We start from the raw sequence: 19,877 nt of genomic DNA, 5'->3' as shown, positions 1-19,877 counted from the left end.
AACCTAACCAGTAGTAAGGAATATGTACATACATTTATTTTGGAGGAATTCAGGGTATTGATGGAAGGAACAACTATAGAATAAGAAATCGAAATGGCTCCTGTGTATGAGTCAGGTTCATAGTTCTAGCAGCATCTTCAGTCTCAATGATGAGAATCATCAGCTCTGTAACCTTCTGAATTACAGAATTAAACTAGCCTGTTTCTCTTATTTTTTGAAAGGGAACACAGAACTTAGCAGGCTTAATTTGATATGGTAAATCCTACATTTAAGCAGTAGTTCTCAAGTGTTCTTTTTCTGGAAAATGAAAATAACAGGAGCATGACAAAGTATTTTGTTAAACTGTGTTTTGAAGTTATTAAAAAAAAGAGAGAAGAAGTTTTTTAATTCCTTCAGTCTCTATCAAGTATCTCATGGCATCTCTTTTCACTTTGCCATTTTACACTGCTCTCATGTAGGTGACACACTTGAAAATAAACTGCTTGTAAATGATCTTTGTAAGCAGTCGGCAAATGACAAACACCACTTTGCTCTGCACAAGGAATATGACACAAACTTAACACTTTGGGGAAAAAAAAAAAAGTATTTTACACAGCTAGGCAAATTGGAAGAGGAACTCTAGGAGTGCCTGTCGAAAGGCTGCCCTGCCATATTCTGCAGAGCAAGCCATAAAGTCTGCTGTATAATAAGCTCTCAGGAATTAAGGAGCGGAGCAAGGAGAATATGTTCCAGAACAGAATCTTCTCTTCTGTCTCACAAATTAAAGAAACCAGAGAAGATTTTAAATTCGAAGTGTTACTCTAGACCAAATTAGGGTTTACTACTTCTTCTCTCCTGTGCTCCCTGAACAATTGGTATGATGACGCAGGCACTGAGAGCGTCTAAGAATGCAATCTATCACATCCCCATAGGATACTTGCCTTACCTACGCAAGTATATCTGAAACTTCCCACTATTATTTCATTTTCTGCTCCCATGGTCTCTCCAGTTTCCCTCAGTACACCACAGTCTGTGTGCCCATCCTGGCTGGGCAGTCAAAATACTCATCAAGACTGCATTTTTCCTGTTGTAGCCTGAAATTTGAGTTTCTAAGGATTCTGTTTTTCACATGCATGGTTAGCTTGCAGGTAGTTGTAGCAACTTTACTCCACACAAGCAAGACTTCAAGTTATTAGGAAAGAACCTATTCTGTTTACCTGAGCTTTATTCATCAGTAATTCTGGACTAATGTATCTAAGACTCACCTAGTCCTGTCTTACGCACTTTAACACATTCAGTGAGTCTTGAGCATTTAGTGTCCTGCAAATTGCCAGCTTTAAAACCATAGATCCCTTTTGGATCAGACCTGCAGGAATGAAATCGTATCTAAAAAACCACTTCTTTTATTTTGTATCTAGCTTTCAAATTGGTGCAACTGTCTCATCCAACAGTTTCTTTCACTTTCCTCTGAAATGGAACTCATTTCACTCTACCAAATCAAAGACAGCCTTTGAGAACATGTGGCTGAGAAACATCTAAATTAGCAAGTCACCAGACAGACAAGGGGGTGGAGTTTGGGCTGAAGGAAAACAGCATATATATTCATACACATATTTTGCCTTAACAGATAAGCTCTAGCCTTAAAGCACCCTGTTAAGGTGGCCAGCTCTCAACATCACAGGCAGCACTGGCATCTATGGCTTGATAAGGTGAGCCTCCCACTCCTGGGCAAGCAGGCTGCAGACGGTAAGAAACACTGGATTTGTTCCAACATCGAGCAGAGAAGCTAGTGAGGTTGAATTGCTCAAAATGGAGCTATGCATCATTAGGAAACAAGACTGAACAAGGCTTTGTACTACAGATCACCTGACAATTTGGTAGAATTCCTCCTTTTTGCTTCAAAGAGAACTGGAACTGAAACCATATTCAGGTGGTAAAATCTATACAGAACCATTAATCTAAACAGCAAACTGCTTTATTTCAGTAACGTACACACTGAGGAGTCAGTTTGCACCTCAGTGACTGAATATAACAAAAATTCATATCTGACAAAAAATATATTTTAGACAGAGTGAGACAAACATATATTGAGCGACATACTTCCAACAGCAAGAATATTACTACTTCTAGTTTTACAGGCCACAGAAGTATTTCAGGAGATGCTTCCACACAAAGATGCAGCAACCACACAACAAAATACGGAGTTGATTAATAATCAGTAATTTTCAGTAATTTTTATTCACCTGCAGGCTGCAACACTTGACATAATACTTTGAAAGCATTTGAAAACACACAGTACAGATTCCTCACTCCTTACAGAGATGTAAACTGGCTGTGATTATCAGGCATCTGTCTACAGGAACATTGTGGATTTTGACTACAGTAATAAAGTCAGATAAGAATGTGCTACACAACTAAAAGACAATTTTCTAGTCTATAAGGCTGCTCTTACCAAGGAAGACTTTATCATCCAGCATTAACAATGAACATACTTGATAGCAGCTTGAGCAGAAAGTTATTTCAAAGAAAACTGCAAAGTTCTGAAGTGTGAGGAACTAACAGATTGCTCTCTGAGCTCAAATAAAGCATTGCACTGTGATGTATAAAATGATACTTTCAGTCCTTCATGAGGGCAATTTATAGCTTGAGCTTGGCATTGTTTTTCCACAAGCCTATAACTTTCTATACTGTTTTTTCTTAAGCAAAAAAGCAACAGGTTGACCAGAAGCTCTATGCAAATGCTTTTAACTCATATTTATCACACAGCACACATCTTTTGAAACTGAAACCAGAAACCTCTCATTTCCACTGAAAGACTGGGGAAAAAAACCCAACATTTTTAAGCCAACCAAGGAGGGGAGTCAGAACTTAGGGGCAGACACTCTTTTACCTACTGCTCTACTGAAGGGATGTTAACTTTAGTTCCTAATATGCTAGAGAAACAATTAGTTTAATTATAATAATGTTCTAGTATAACTAAAGGAAAAAAAGAAAACATCCAGTGAAAGCAACTGAGGAAACAACCAAACCTGTCAATTTTAATGCTTGGCAAGCAGAAGTACTCCAAGTACCATTTAAAAAATAGATTTTTTGGGACACAATGTAAGGTACAACCACATCTGGATGAAGAAAAAACATTTTAGAAAATGCATCAACCTGATTCGTGTACTGAGGTTAGTTTTACAAAAGATCCCTAAAGCAAGGAGATCAAAATCCTAGTTTTCACAAATACTACACCTTTCCCATGAACACCCTAAAAGGAAAGGAACCAAACTGCATTAATCAGTCTACTCATACAGCAATTACCCTGGATCAAATCACAAGATCAGGCAACTGAAAGTAAAAACCTTCTTGTGACTACAGTTACACACATACGAGGGTAGTATTTGAGGATCCCAGGAGTCACTTTTGTATGCCTGTTTAGTTAATCATTGAGACCACACTGTTCAACATAACTATCCGTTTCATTATGATGTGCACACCGTACATATACTTCACAAGGATGAGGTAATTTCTTACTTTGCTACCCGGACAGTGGTAAATGTGATTTGGGCAAAATCACTAAAATTGGAACTGAAACTTATAGAAGACCATACCAATTTTTAAAACCAAATTCCAATTGTTTAAAAAAACGAATCACACAGGTGACTACCAAATATCCAGACCTCCTCATGATATGTATTTTTGCAAAGTGTAGCTCACCTAGATATACAGCAATTTTACTCAAAGGAAACTTAGCTTTTCTACAGAAAATATATTTGTGCCATTAATGATAACTGCTATAAGTAAACATTTACAGTATTTTAACTCCTAAAGCCTAAAAAGAACTTTAGGTGTGAATTACAGACAATGAATTATCTGACTTCGGTTAAAAAAAAAAAAAAAAGACACGGAAGGTTTTTCCCTTGCTTAACAAATAAACTATAATACTGAGCTTAAGTTTCTGGATACATAGGTTTAAGACCCTTCAGCATGATGCGCAGACATGCAAACTAGGTTTGTACCCTCATACTGAAATGTGTCCAGCTTTTGTGGCAGAACTCATCCAGGGCAGGTAGCTTACAAAAGAGTTATTTCTACTCTGCACTGAGAGTTCAGATAGGAATCAGGTGAAGAAATGAGGGGGAGTAAAGCTGCCCTTTTACAAGAGTTCTTTGAAGTCCTGTCATCTTTAGAACTGCTACAGTTGCCTATAATCCATTCCCAGCCTACTCTTCAGTAATAAGCTACAGGATCCCTCAAGTATGCCCATAGCTGCATCCTCAGATGCCTTACAAGCATTAACCCACAATTACAGTAACCCACAAATACAGTAACCCACAAATCCAAAATACTGATGATAGGCACAGAATTCTCAATAGTGCCTTAATGTGTTAACCAACAAAACTTTTTAGAAAGTCCTCATCTAAAAAATTAATTACAAAAAAATTGAAACTAAGTTTAAACTCACAGAATAGTTGAGGTTAGAAGGGCCTTCTGGATATTGTCTAGTCCAACTCCTGCTCAAAAAAGGGCCAGCTAGAGCAGGCTGCTTCGGGCCATACCAGTTGGATTTTGAGTATCTCCAAGACTAGAAACTCCACAACCTCCCTGGGCAACCTGTGCCAGTGCTCAGTCACCCTCACAGTGAAAAAAGTGTTTCCTGATATTCAGAGGGAAACTCCTGTGTTCCAGTTCGTGTCCATTGTCTCTTGCCCTGCCACTGGGCACCACCAAAAAGCCTGGCTCAATCTTCTTTGCACTCTCCCTTCAGGTACTTAAATGCATTGATGAGATTTTCCCCCCTCAGCTTTCTCTTCTCCAGGTTGAACAGTTCCAGCTCTCTCAGCCTTTCCTCACATGAGCAATACCCCAGGCCCTTGATCATCTTTATGGTGTAGTGAAGATATGGCCTGGCACAACCTAACATCTTAAAACATTTCTTTGCTGAGGTCAAGATCAAGATTACCATGCTGGACCTTGTAGTGACACACATCAACTACTGCAGGTCTGAGTGTTTCAACCAGTAGCACAGATACATATTTTTATTGCTAAATATTTAACAAAAACTTCAGCACTTACTTAATGGCTTCACACATGTCCAGTCCCATTTTCACACAATTCTTGGCATGATTTTGAAGAGATATAGGTAGTCCAGAAACACAGTAATAGCAGTCACCTAGGATTTTAATTCTCATACATTCATTTTCCTGCAGGAAAAAGCAAGGTGAGATGGTCACTTTCAACTTGAACTACATAAATGAAGACTGACTTAAATGGTATTAGCAAAATCATTCTACTTATACTTGTTTCAGTAGAGAAAAATTTGGCTTGCTAAAAAAGAAGTGCTGTCAGAGGGTTTTGTACAGATGATTCCTCCATCTGTTACAGTCCTTAATGGGCAAAACCAGGAACTAAGTTCACTGCAAAACATGTATCTGCAGTGTTGTTCACATCTTGGATTAAAGAACTGAGCCAAAGTATCATGTACTCAATCTAAATAAAGTCTTTTTTTTGAAATATGAAATCAAAAGACCTAACCTTCCACATTTACATCTTTCAAGATGTACTATGCAACACTTCCTGAAACTAGCAATCATAATCTTATTTCTATCTTTTGTACTCTAAGGCAATGTAAAGATTTTTATTTTTTTTAACCAATATTGGACAATTGTTTTTGAACCAGTAAAAAACACAGAAAATTTTTATCTGTTTTAGTGTTTCTGATTTCACCTTCACACACAGCATGAAGTTTGATGTAATTTTTATAAAAATGACACCTGAACAAACAGAAGAAAATCTTCTGACTGTATTTGAATCTTTTCTTGAGTAATCAAGATGCTGTGGTCAGTAATTAAAATTGCTTTGATCACTATTGTCTCTCCTGTTCTCCAGTCTCCTAAATGCTTTTTCAGAGGTCAGAAAATTGACTGTATCAGTTTTCTATCTTGCATTTCTTAATCCTTGTTATTGTAAAAAATCTATTTAAAGAGCTGTTCATCTGCCATTAAGCTTTATCAGGCTCCATAAGCTGTCTCTATTGGTCCTATTAGAGAGAGCTACCTTGGGTTTCACAGATTGTCACACTGGCAGAAATACACTGTTGCACTCAGACCAGAGCCAGATTTTTTCTTCACACATTTCAAGTCTAATCTTCTTGCCAAAGCCTCAGAAATGCTGCCTGAAGGTAGAAGAGTCCCCAAGAAGAAAAAATATTTTAAAGATGACTTACTTATTTAAACCAACAGTAGCAGCCCAGTAGAAACCCACCTTTGCGATCTGATCAAACTTGCCAAACAGCTCATTTAGCATGTGCACCAATTCCCCTGGCGAGCAGTCACTGGCCAGGCGAGTGAATCCCACGATATCAGCATACAAGATGCTACAACAGAAATGAACAGAAATTTGGTTGGAGTTTCCTTCTGCAGAACTCAGATTTATCAATCAACAGCAAAACCTGAAAACAGGCATTCTGGACTTCACAGAGGTATGCCTGTACCCAAAAGAGTCACTGCCAAATGTAAAGCAATAAATATATTTATAGGTAAACCTACATTTACCTTTATAGGTGTTATGTTTATAGGCACTATATACCTATATTCACCTTTATAGGTATTACCTTCACAGTTATTACCTTTATAGCTATATTTATAGGTATTTATAGGCATTTTCCACCTGTATTTGTTATAGTATATTTAAAAACCAGAAATCTTTCTCCTACTCACAAATTGGCAATATAATAATGGTAATTATTTCAATAAACATGTTTATTATCAGAAATTGTTTAGTAACTTTTTATCATTGTAGACATTTTCTGTCTAGATTTACCTGTCAGTGACATGCAGTATGTAAGTCTTTGTTCACTTGTTACTCAGACTGTTAAATTCAAGCTTGATTGCTAAGATATTTAAGCCACATACTATGTTTCTATTCACCAAGAAAACTTGACCAATTCACAGAATCAGGCTAACGAAAAAGTATTTGTTCTCACAAGTGAAAATGAACTCCCTCAGAAGTCCTGCAATACTTGCTTAAAAAAAGTAGTTTCTAGGAATTTCATTCAAATTAACTTGCCCAAACAAAAAAACAGGTAAAACAACTTGTAAAGATGAAAGAATATTTGAAATAAATGGTGAATTATTTTTCTAATTTCTAGAAATTTATAATTATAATTAATTAGATTTGTCAGCAGAATCTTTTATCTCAGGTACTTTGTAAAATACATATGTGATACAGCTGTCCCTATTTACATTATATAAATCCTGAGAAATTGCTCCAGTTAAGAAAATTACAAGTTCAGAGTAATATACTGACATGAATTACAATTTTGACAAGTATACATGAAAGCAGGATTTGGTATCTTCACCCTGAACAATTAAGACGTTATGAAGAAAGCCTGTTAACGCATGGCTTTTTCTAAACAACCCCTTTGTATTATCGCCTTTGTTGCTCTTCTGGAACATGGAATTGTTAGCATTTCATCAAATTAAAGGATACTAAACATTGAGTTGTTGAAAAACATATTAAACAATTATTTTCTTAATTACTCCCTTAACATTTCAAAATTTTTCTGAATGCTGTTGATACATTTTATTACAGTACAATACCTTACATTGGTGTGCCTTTTAACATACAAATTGTGGAAGTTGTTGGTGTTTTCCAGCTGGCCTGCCTTCGGACCTTGTAACCTCTGAATGATCTCTGCTTTCATTTCCATGGCAATATGAGCAGGCAGTAAAGAAAGTAGAAGACGCTCCTGAAATTTAAAATTAGATGTCCACAATTTCTTTAAGGAGAATGAAATTAGTATGGAAACAATAGTGTGCAAGGTATACACTATCATCAATACCCTAGAACATTTCAATGAGGCTTGTGCTCAGGGTATTTGCCTGGCATGGCCTCCAAAATTAATCATTTCCTTGAAGAACTTGACAAAGATATACATACATTTCCAAGTAATATCTAACTTCTTCAAGGTTTTGTGTGTATTAGAAAAAGCTTAAACTGAACTTAACATTTGAAGAAGTTATGTACAGTAATCTATTCAATATCTGACTAGGATGCAGGGAATACAGATTAGCAAATAAAACAAGAGTTGCAAGGACTCTTCAGAGGACTTCAGGGAAATGCAGTCCAATTCAGGCAAGAGTAGGCAAAATATTTTTTTCATGTATTTTAAATGTTTATTCATAGTTTTAGCAGTAGTTAGACTGAAAATGAAAAGATAAACTCAGGAAACAGAACATATTGAAAATGTTGGACTTTTGCAAACCCTTATTTTAATATGGCATTTGACAAACCGAAGTTTTTTGAAAATATTAACCTAAAAGGAAATGTAATATTTTTTTAAAAAAACTTACATATTTTTCCTTATATTTTGTTGGTATTATGATCTTCTCCTTGTGAAGGTTTCTTACCTCAGTACATTTTAATTTTGCCCATTTTACCTGTGACAGCTTTTTATAGAGTTCCTACTTCTCTGGAGAGCCGGATCAACAAAGGAATAGCTAGAACTCTGAAAAAAAAAACCCTTCCTGCTTTAATAGTACTCCATCTCAAAACTGAACAGGAATTTCCCATTTTCTCATAAGCAGAGTGGAGATGCTAATTCTGGCTAAGCACAAAAACCAGAACCCTGAACCAGCGAGGAGGGGGAAGGCAGCTGTAAAAGCCCATGACAGAGTCAGAGAGAGAAACAGCTATGCCAGAAAAGATGATGACCTCAATACGTGCATGGTCTGCAGGTGTCACTCACAGTGATGCGTTCTCTTTGATTCACAATGTGTATTTTTGCAGAGTTTGCAGTTCTATTCATGAAGGTACCAGAAGAAGTGTAATCATTAATCCAATGATCTGCCTGGGATAATTACTTCCGTTCAGGTCTAATGACCTCAGGTAGAACATGGCAATAACTGGGTTATAGACTCTCTAGTACTTGCAGCTACCTCAGCTATCTATTTCTGTCACCTATAATGAAGACTTCCCATTTCTCATAGCATTTGTGTACCTGTAAGCAGAGCATTAACTTACATGAGGCTCTACGAAACTGATCCTGCACACATTTTGTAAAAAACCTCTGTTTCTGAGGTTTGTTCAGAATTTCAGAATCTTGCTTTGTTGCTAAGTAATACCGAACTAATAATTTTCATACTCTTTTTTTTTTTTCACTTTGGTGACGTCTAAAAATAATTTTAATTCACATATGTATGGACTGTTCTTTACTTTGCATACTAAGGTATATCACATAAACAGTAAGACGAGTCATGAAGTAAATGTTCACGGTAAAACATACCTGTCTCTAGTCTGATTAAAGGAGGCAAGAATATAATAAAATATGTACTGCTTTCCTACTTCTAGGATCCCAGATTTGATACACCGTAACTGAGAAGAATATATACAATTGTCTTTTCACCACAATGTTAATGTGGCTTTATTTCTTAAATGCAAGACTAATATGTTTAGGCATTTCAGCAAGTGCACAAGCAAGAGGCTGATGTACTTTCATTTCTAATGTACTCCACTGGTCCTCAGTGCAGGTATTTCGCTAATTTATAAAGAATACCTGCAAAACTAATGGATTTTTTTCCATAATGAAAGCTTACTCTTGCAAGTTGCTCTTTATCTAACAGAATGATGCTGTTTTGTGATGTACGGGATGGGTCATCACTTGTTAATAATTATCATTAAACAGTTAACAAAGAGGTGAGTGCTCCTAGCTCCAATTTTACATCACTGTGCTCCTGTTGCACCATGACTAAGAAATGTAAGCCAGTTCACTGTCTTCCTATGACTCCGTTACGATTCCACGCAGTGAGGCATTCATTCAATGTCCAGGTTACTGCCTATGTCTTTGAAACCCAGAGAGGCTGGCAAAAGGACAAAGAGAAAAGCAAGAAAAGTTTTCAAGAATACAATAGAGAAAGCGATAGAAAAAGTTTTCATAGGAAGTAGCGTAAAGTCAACTACAAGCTAAAGAATCGTAAGAGGAAAGGGGAAACAGAATGTCCTCATTTTGTAGGGGACAGCAGGACAGATGGGGTATTTCCCCTCCTTTTTCTCTCCAGGCCAGACCGCTATTCCCTTCTGCTTAAACGTCCCGCTGAAGCTGTTCACCACGCCTGAACTGCCCTCCAAAGAATGTTTTCCTTCCTCCATTTCCATTGTACAAAAGAGAAGGTTACAACCAAAGGTGGCTTTAGAGAGTTGCAATTGGCCAAGCACACTGAAAAATATCCTGCTATGTCCAGCTACACCTAAATATTTCAGCCACCCTCTCCATCACACAGGCTGAGAGTGCTCACATTTCAATCCTGAAGTTACCACTTGTGTGATAATGTGTTATCAAGTCACATATTACATTTCACGCAGATTGTTAATTTTGCTTCCTTTCACTAAAAGACAATTGTGAAAGAAGCTGAATCTCATCTATTTATGAAGACTGTGGCTGGGCTGGTCAGCTAGCCAAACACAAAATGGTTACAAATACATTATTACTCTCTTTCTGCTAAAAGATCCTAAAAAATGCAAAGTATTTAAGAACACCTCTTACTTCATGTTTTGTTGTCTCTGGTGGCTAAAAAGAGCATAGTGGAAGGATCAAAACCAATTGCTAATCAGATTGTAGTGCCTGATGTTGTGCACTGACATTTCTGCAGACTGGAACAGTCTGAGGAACACAGCAAATCAAGACTGCTGCTTATGATGGCTTATTTGATGACACAATCTGTACTATTCTCTCAAAAAGACAGAAAATCTACACATCAAAACCTAGGTGAACTGACATAGAAGACACTGACTTTGAGACGAAACACTTATCTATTTGTAGTAGACAGAGAAGCCACTTTCAGAGCTACAGTCTGTAAGAGACAAAGGCAAAGTAATTCTGAATGCAGGTCAAGATGCAGCATTTAAATTTCTTCAGACTAAAAATAACAGTACTCGCTTCTGGTGAAAGAGAAACTGCTGTGCTATAGCAATAATGAAAATCCCCTCACAAATGTCTTTCCCTGAAATATTACCAACATGACCTTACAGCAAGTACACGCGATTTATGCACACAGGACTATTTCCTGACCATCCATGTTCTCTGGGGCTATGCTTCCGCTCACGACTCAAATCACTTGTAGCTAACATCTTTAAGCCCTAGGGCTAAAAGACAGAGCACACAATCCATACTGAATACAATATTATAGTGTCTTTCAATAGTGTAGAGTTAAGTACTCCTTTCTTCTCTGAATAAGTCCATCCAGATCCCAGTAAATGGCTAGCAAGTAGTCATCCTCCCTGGATTCTCTAACTGAGGATTTTCAGTGGTATCTGTCAAACTGTTACTTGAGCTCCTGTTCTCTCAAACTCTCACATTCAAGTTAATTTCCTTGTCAGAATTTTCCCTGAATTATACAGATGTCTTTAGTAGTCATTCCCAGTTAACTCATCACTCCCCTAAAGCTTGATAAACTCTAGGTGTTTATTTAGCTAAGGTAAGTTAGCATATCTCGGTTAAAGATCTGGGCTGGTTTTTGCAAGGTGGCAATTGCATTTGCAGTATCTTGCACAATGGAAGTCATGCTGCTGTTGTGCAGTAAGCAAGTAAAATATGCTCAAATGCTTGGTAGAGTACATTTTCTTACGTGCATATTTCACAAATCAAACTCTTCTTGGCCTGAGGCAATAATGCGTTATTTATTTGCTCATTCCTGTTTTGTTATGTAAACTACCAATTCTGATTCACTCACTTGTACAAGATTACATGACTAAGAACTCTTTATTGAAGCATAAATAATTCTAAGAATTTATAGATTTAAAGGCTAAGTATTCTTCCACCTAGTCTGATTTCTTGAATAAAATAGACAATAGAATGTCATCATGGAGAAACAAAGGTATTCTGATAGGGCTCACCACATCAAAATTAGTTTAGCACCTTACTCTCAATGGGGAGAAACTGTTCTTCAAGGCAAGTCACAGAATCTAATACTGAATTCCTGTAGGGGTCAAGTCTCTCCCTTTCTCCCTGCTTCCCCCCGACCCTCCCGTTGTCTATGGAGGGAACTGCAGGTCCAAATTTTGGTCTTACTGGAAGAAATGTCCTCCTTCGTTGTTGAGCTTCTCATGTTGAAGAAGTCTGCAGAAAAACTACATATATGTAGATCAATATTGGATATTTTTGTCGCTTACAATGTCATTTAGGGCACTGAATATTGAATTCTACTTTTCTGTGGGTTTGGTTTTGTTTTCAGATTCCTGTGGCACATGTCTAATCATCTATTCAGCAAGTTTGACAAACCAGGTCAGTAAGTCAGCAGTAAGAGCTCTAGAAGCAATTAGCCTATACATGCATCCAGCTTCACAACAAGTTTACAAATAAACATGGATAAAATAAAATATTCTGCTGCCCTTGAAATAGCTCAAGAAATAACTTACAAGAAAGGAATCTTGTAATTACTGATCACATCATGATGAATCAGCCATGTGGCTGATAGAGATGGTGATCAACAAGGTACTTGTTTGGCAAATTACAGTACCGTTTACTCAGATCTCATGCACGTTATCTTAAATACACCTACGAGAATAAACAGCTGTAAATTGTTTTTTCTTAAAGATAACTTGGACTCCTAACTGGGAGGGGAGATAGGTTTTAAAAATTAGGTGTTATTATCCTTTTAAATTTAGCCTATGTTAGTAACCTCCATCAACCTTATTATCTGTACTGAGACCAATAAATTGCATTTCACTCATACACACCAAGAAAGGTATTCAATCTTGATTACAGAGACATCAAGAGATGGAGAATTCATCAACTCCTCAGCTGTTTGTTCTAGTGGTTAATCAGCTGAATTGTTAAAAACTGTTAAAAATGTGTTCTGTATTTCTTTCTTTGAAGTCTTGGTTCTGTTATATCTTTCTCAGCTCAAGATTTAATGTCCACACTCTTTTCCCTGTAAAGTTAAACACTGAACACATAACTTAATTTTCTTTTTGACCAGGTAAACAGACTTAGCTCCATAAATCTCCTGCTCTTAAGTATTTTCTGCACTCTCTTCTCTAAACCCTCAACAACCTTCAAACATTTTTTGAAAGTTCATTTGACACAAATCCTAAAATTGTGTTCCAGTAAACAAAGACATATACACACATACCTTCTTTCCTTATTCCCCTCAATATGTCCGCAACTTACACTGCTCAACTTCCTGCTGTAACATCTCTGGAGTTCCCTGTCTGCTATGTCTCAAAAATATTTTTCAAAGTTACAGCCTTCCAATTTACTAGCTATAATCTATACTCTTCGCTTTTAGAATTATGACTTTCCAGATAGTTATTAAAATTGTCTTGATGAATATAGTTTATAAAGTATTCCATATTATGGTGTTTACTATCAGACCAATATTTGGCTTTTCTGCAAAAATGATTGTCCTCACGTATCTCCTAGATCATTAATAAAAAAGACATAATAGCATAAAGGATGAGAACTGGTTCCTGCAGAACATGACACACACCCCAATTCACTGAGTATCTCCACTGACAATTTCCAGTTACCCCACTCAAAATCCAGAGACTTTGCTCTTTTGAAGGGGAGCAGTGTCAGTACTTTTAATCAGGATGCCCAGCATCATTGCATCAAACATCTTACAGAAATCTCCTGCTTTTGGAAAGTTACTTAACCCAAACCTGTTACCCATTAAAAAATGAAAAGCATCTTCACATGACCCGATTTCCTACAAAGTTGTTGAGTATATCACTCTATTTCTTTCCAAATACAAAACCATCATAGCAGCATCTTTTATTTCATAGTGATTGCTTATACTCTTCCTATCTCGTGGCAACCCTTTCCTTTGTTAGGATGGCTTTTTTTCCTGGAATACTTCCAAAACACTGTCATCGCCCTTGACAAATTCAGGCAAGGATTCTTCCTGATATCTAGAAGTCTACATATCACAACTTTTGTCATATTGAACCAATTTTTTACATATCTAATTGCTGCTTTTGCTTTCACTCATGGCTAGTACACGCTTTACGCCACAGCTGACATCTTTTCTGATGACAGAATTATGAACTCTCGTCTGTTCATTAACAGCCTCGTAAAGGGCTCCCCATTGCTAGCAACATTCATTTATGCTTTTCTCTTTTTCCTGTGTGAAACAAGTTTTTTCAAATCCCCAAGCACAGTACCATAAGACTTTTCTTCTTCATTATCCTGTAGGTGAAATTTCAAGACTGGCAATGCCAGGAGCCAATATCAAAACCAGAAAAACAATACACACAAGTGGAATGAGAGCAGCATCTTCTTCATTCCTCGCTACTTCACCAGCCATGAGATGCAAACTCCCTTACAGATATGTTTTGCAGAAGACAAGATGTAGGGGTCCAGGAGCTGCGCCAGCGAGAAAGGGAGCCCCGAGCGGGGGCTGCCAGAAGGGCCCAGCCCCACGGCCAGGTGAATGGGGTAGGCCCAGGGTGCCCGCCGAGGGCCCAGGTCACCAGCCCAGATTATGGTGATGAGATGTCCACTCAGGTGTAGGGACAGGACCAGGGCCAGGGTGAGGCCCAGGGAGGCCTGGGAAGTCAGTCACAGGTTGGAGGCTGTGACTGGAGCTGGATCAAGGGGCCTGTGGCCAGGCACAGGCATGGCAGCGGTTTCATGGGAGCTCTAGCTGAGGCCAGGCCGAGCGGCAGAGCCGCAGCTGAGAAGTAGCACCCAGCAGAGGGGCCAGAGGGGGATCTGCCCCCACAGTGCTGCCCAGGAGCCTCTGCCCAGGGGAGAGCTGCTGGCCTCTAGCTCCAGCCAAGCTTCCAGGAGGGGGCAAGGTGTCTTCAAACCATTCTGTAATGGCAAAACATCTGTGGCATGACTTGCTCACTTAGCAAGAATGGTACAACCAACCCAGGCTTTTGATAGAAATATACGTATTGGTTTGTGGGCTAAATATGTGTCATTCTGCACTCTCCGTGTGTCCAGTTCATCTGCTGCTGAGTAACTCTGCAAATGTACAGTTAACATCTATCCAGTCACCTTCATCTCCAAATAACACTAAAGCTACCTCAAAGCACCGCTTTGCTGCAAGAGTTTCAGTGTATGGGTCATTTAAATGCACAGCCTCACCACATATTTGGCAAAGACAAATTCCTTCAAGGAACTTAGGGGATGCTTAATGTTTATGCATAGATTACAGTTTGCATATGCAGGCTGTCTATGACTAATTTTGCAAATGAGGTTCACTACACCTTCAGAATATGTGCCTATCTTGTGGTTGTTCAAGAGATGAGTCATCAAACAGCAAAACAATAGAGTAAAACCAGAATATAACGACATACACAGCCAGAGCCGCTTAATTAATTGACACAATTTTTTCTGTCTTCACACAAATTGTTTTCTGTCTGATCCTGTTAACTCGTGCTTTAAGTTCTGTATATCTCAAGATCACTGCTGAATAGACAGAAGCAGCATTTTGCAAAGAATCTGTTTGATGAGATTAACATGGTTATTCTCCAGACTAAACAACCCCAGCTCCCTCAGCTGTTCCTCCTAAGACTTGTGCTCCAGATCCTTCAGCAGCTTCTTGCCCTTCTCTGGACATGCTCCAACACCTCAATGTCTTTCTTGTAGTGAAGGGCCCAAAACTTCCAAATCATCCATGGGACATGTCAGGGAAGATATACGAGAGTACTGCTTGAAAGGTATCTATGCAGTCCTTTCCCCAAAGACAGACGTTTCCCATTCAGCTGCCCAGTTTAGAGTCAAACCTTGTGGTTGAAAGTATCAAATCCAAAGCAAAACCAAAAATATTTCTAAGGCACAGCATTGCACTTAAGCTAGAGGATCATGTCTGAAGCATATTGATAGCATAGCTCCTCCATGCTCTTCTAGTTAGCATGAAACTGGTTGTTTTTACCTCAGACTTCGCCTGCTGACGTTTTAACCATCTGCTTACAGAATACCAACTAAGCATGGAAGAATGGATTTCTTTCTGTATTTCACTGGTAATTTTCCAATATTTTATCAGATATCATACAGATACCACACAGATACCACACATTTGTGTGATCAAATGTTAGTCATCACACAGAAGGATCAAAATCAAGGATCAGTCACCCAACTACGCCCGTCAGGAGCTCATAAGCACTTCAAAGTGGGTCAGACAGAGTTGTCAGAAGCAGGGCCAGACAGCAATAAAAATGAATCAAAACTCTCAATCTCTGCATTAGATTAGTAAAGAGTAGATATAGATAACCATTGGTTTGGCCCATACAACAGCCTATTTAAATGGAGGGAGAAGTTTATTCAAGCAGAAGCTAATTTAAGAAATTTATCTCATTCATAAATTAATGAAAATTGAACCTACAGTCAAGATCTGACCCACTTCTTGTGAAACAGTGATGATAAATTTTAATGGCGCAAGCTGTATATTTTAACATCTTTTTTCTAAGCAGCAGTAAGCATCACTATTCATTCAACAGCTCACTTCCTGAAGACAGAGGAAGGTGACTCACCCTAGGTAGAAATCAAAAGAACAGGCAGATGTCTGTAGGGCATACACTGCTACCGCATTCATAAAGCAAACCTTTAGTTTCCTTACAATAGTCTAAATAAAAGGGAACAGGCATGATTTGCATTTTATCTCTATCTCAGGAATGAAAGTTTCTCTTTTGCTTATTCATAGAACATGTGTCTTGTCGAAATCTCCCAATTGCTCTTTAATGATAATATTAACTAGCTACTAAATATAGAAAGTTTTAAATGAAAAACTTTGCTCCCACTGGAAAATAAACAAGAAAACCAGAGTTTTGAAAACCAATTATCTTTATTTTGAGGAATCTGATCAGGAAAAAAATCAATAACTTACTGTACAGCAGATAGATGCTAAACTATTCATGAGCCCTTATTACTAGGCCTAACCACAAAGCAAAATTTGGCATAAATCATAGCAAGGGTTAAAGCTTTCAGAATTATCTTGGGTTTATTTTCTAAAACTCCTAAACAACATTTTCCAGTTACTGTGTGTACAATTTCCAAAGTGTTTTCTACAGTAGGTTCCAGAGGCATTTAGGCATATAAGGATGCAGACAGAAACTCAGGCTTAATCCATAGGGATGGTAAATACTAGATTTTCAAGTGCCTTGTCACCAAGGGAAAGCTGATGCCAAGACGACAGGCACCAAGACTGTGTGTGCGATGCACAGAGAAAATCAGAATCCTAAGTGCAACTGAAAAAAATTAGAGCTGAAAGGGGAGGCCACATAAGTAGGAAATGCCCAGAAAATGGTGTTGCTTACAATTCCTTACTCAGAGCTACCAGGTGCTTAGCTCCGGGCTGCAAGAAGGCACCTTTATTTGCCTGGGACTCTGTTGTGGGCAAAACAGTCTAGAGACAAAGAATTTTAATTGAATTAATTTATTGCAAACAGAACTAGACCTCTCATTGCTGACTGTAGTTTTGAAAAAAAGAAAAAAATACAAACATTGAGACAAACACTTACATAACCATCAGTCTTCCACAGTTCTTGGTCCCAATTTTCCTTACTTTTGCTGTGGATTATACTCAGTCCATCAAAATTCCTGTGACAAGGTGACAGGCAGCGTACGAAGTTGAGGTGGTATCTATGATGGTTTCTTTCTGTCACTGTGTGCTTAACTACTTCTGCTGCTCTATGCTTAATGGCTTCTGCTGTCCTTTTCCTCAGTGTCCCTGCTCCAGCCAGGGACATTGATGGGTTGCAGGGTTGTCCATGGGTCACAGCCCCTCAGGGGTGTAGGTACCCTCTTTTGATGCGGAGAGACCTCTCTACACACAACAGCTTGTCTCCAGCCTCCAGCAGCTGCCTGTTTCTTTCTGAACCGTGTTTGGGCAAGGGCACTGTGGGCCTCTGACTAGATAATGTTTTGGTGTTCAATGGGTAAGTTTTTGTACACAAAGAGGTTTTTTCCATGGTTGTTTTCACGTGCTCCATGGTAGGCTGGAGGCTGCTTTGACTGGCAGGTGGCGATTCACAACGTCCCACTCACAGCTCACCACTGCAGCCCCCTGCAACCTGCAGCCGCTAACACAGGTTCAGTACAGAGTCATAGCTACCACGTGTGCAGAAAAAGGGTGTCAGCTCCACAAGTGTTTGTGTTTTAACAGGAGATCCAGGGGTTAGACAATGCGCTTCGTGAGCAACCCATGTTTAAAACAGTCCTCTGCCAAAAGAGACCTCATCTCTCTTCCTGTCTCCAAGAAAAAATACTTATCAGTGAGTATGAGGTTATTTTGGAGGTAGAGCCCTAGCAGCCTTTTCAAGTGAATCTAATCCTCTCCAAAGGAAATGATTTAAAATCACTGACGCGTGTACTAGATTTCCTGTGTCCACAGCGCTCTGGGTGAATTCCCTAATCCCCAGGCTCCTGCACAAGGGCTGCTACGCTCCCTCTTTCTCTCTCATGGGATATACAATCCAGTGGAGACGTTTGGCCAATGTCCTTCAACACAGGGAAAACTGAGTCCCAGTTTGTCCTCTTGTGAGATTAGGTCCAAACTCATGTCTACCTAAAAGCCTCATATGTTGAGGGGTTTTAAATGGGTCTAATTCTTACAAATTCCACTTTTTATTTCTATTGGTTTGGAATCCTAGTTTACACACTGATGCCAGCACATTTGCACATGTGAATATGAATTAAATATACTGTAAAAACAAATACCAAAGCTGCAGCTGATAGATTTTGGCAGTGTTATTTTTAATGGCAAATATGGCATGGATGAATTAAATCTATTCTATGATTAGCGCACTTAAGTAACTTCCAAGTCTTTGAGAAATTTGGAAATGGTTTGTGACTTCTTTACCTAAAATCCTTTTTCATAATTTCCAGCATACATCATCAATATACTCCATGCCTTTATTTAATTTAATGAATTTTGAAACTCCACATTTTAAACATGGATTAACACATCTATCCATCAGAAAAACATGTTGACAATGAGGACTGTGTTGCTGTTCAAAGATATAAAATTAAAGGAAACTAGAAGGTAATTTTGAAAACACAGCCTTTTCTGAGTATACATAAGAACTGATAAAATTTCACCATGTAATTCACAAGATCATAATTTATTATTTATCACTGAAACCTCAGCAATACAGTCACACAATGCTGACTATTTAGCATACAGGAACCATAATTCCTGGAAAGGGAGGTAGAACTTAAAATTTACATCTTCAGTGTAACAGGATGCTTATTTTCATACTTTGCTCCTGTTCCAGTACTGTTAGTGAAATTTTTTTACTGCTTAAAAACTCTTTTACATGATATTAGCAAAGGTTATAGAATATATACTTCTTTTTCATTACTAGCATTGCTGTCCCACGATTTACACCATATAATTTTGAAGAAAATGGCAAAAAAATAAGACTTCTCTATGTTTTCAGCCATTTGTAGTAGAGAAATGTGATAAAATATACTTTTTGATTTGTACTACCACACTATTGTGACTAATAGGCCAAAGGCAGCCAACTTCCTTTTCAATCCTGATTTAGTAAAGCCTCCAAGGCACACCTTAAAATGGTCGTCCTCCTCACGATAGCCTCATAGCTGTATGCAGCAGCACTTACATTGCCACATCCAGCACAGCTTAGCAACATGCAAGTGCTAAATCCTGCCAAGAATCTATGGAACATGTGCTAAATATACTGTCATGCTCTGATGAATCAGAGCCTTCCTACAGAAAAGTGCCCTATATATTCAGTTTGGGTCATTGCAGAACTTGCTTGTTTGCAGTTTACAATCTCAGTATTAAAAAATAATTGCTTTTTTCCAAGGGGTGTGACTAGAAGGGAAGAAAGGAAACCCAAATGTTATTCTCCAAATGCTGCACTCTGAGTCAAGTGGATCCATCTAAACAAGAGTGACTGAGAGGTGCAGCCACTGAAGGAACCTTTCAGAAGACAGGATGGAG

General features: G+C 38.3%; 1 protein-coding gene across 1 annotated transcript in view; it reads right to left on the bottom strand.

The window, feature by feature from the left end:
- LOC104157045 (adenylate cyclase type 2) overlaps positions 1-19,877 on the bottom strand; it is a gene marked incomplete at its 3' end in the record, with an annotated part of 54,655 nt that overhangs the window by 11,056 nt on the left and 23,722 nt on the right. The window contains exons 3-5 of the mRNA XM_009702053.1: positions 7,566-7,714; positions 6,229-6,340; positions 5,041-5,168 (exon numbers count right to left, since the gene is read on the bottom strand). Of these exons, the coding sequence (XP_009700355.1) occupies positions 5,041-5,168; positions 6,229-6,340; positions 7,566-7,714 (389 nt within the window). The remainder of the gene's footprint in view (positions 1-5,040; positions 5,169-6,228; positions 6,341-7,565; positions 7,715-19,877) is intronic.

The sequence above is a fragment of the Cariama cristata genome, unplaced genomic scaffold, assembly GCF_000690535.1.
Source record: "Cariama cristata isolate BGI_N322 unplaced genomic scaffold, ASM69053v1 scaffold14366, whole genome shotgun sequence".
Classification (NCBI taxonomy): domain Eukaryota; kingdom Metazoa; phylum Chordata; class Aves; order Cariamiformes; family Cariamidae; genus Cariama; species Cariama cristata.
The sequence above is the reverse complement of the archived record's forward strand: the minus strand, read 5'-3'. Positions and strand labels throughout refer to the sequence as shown.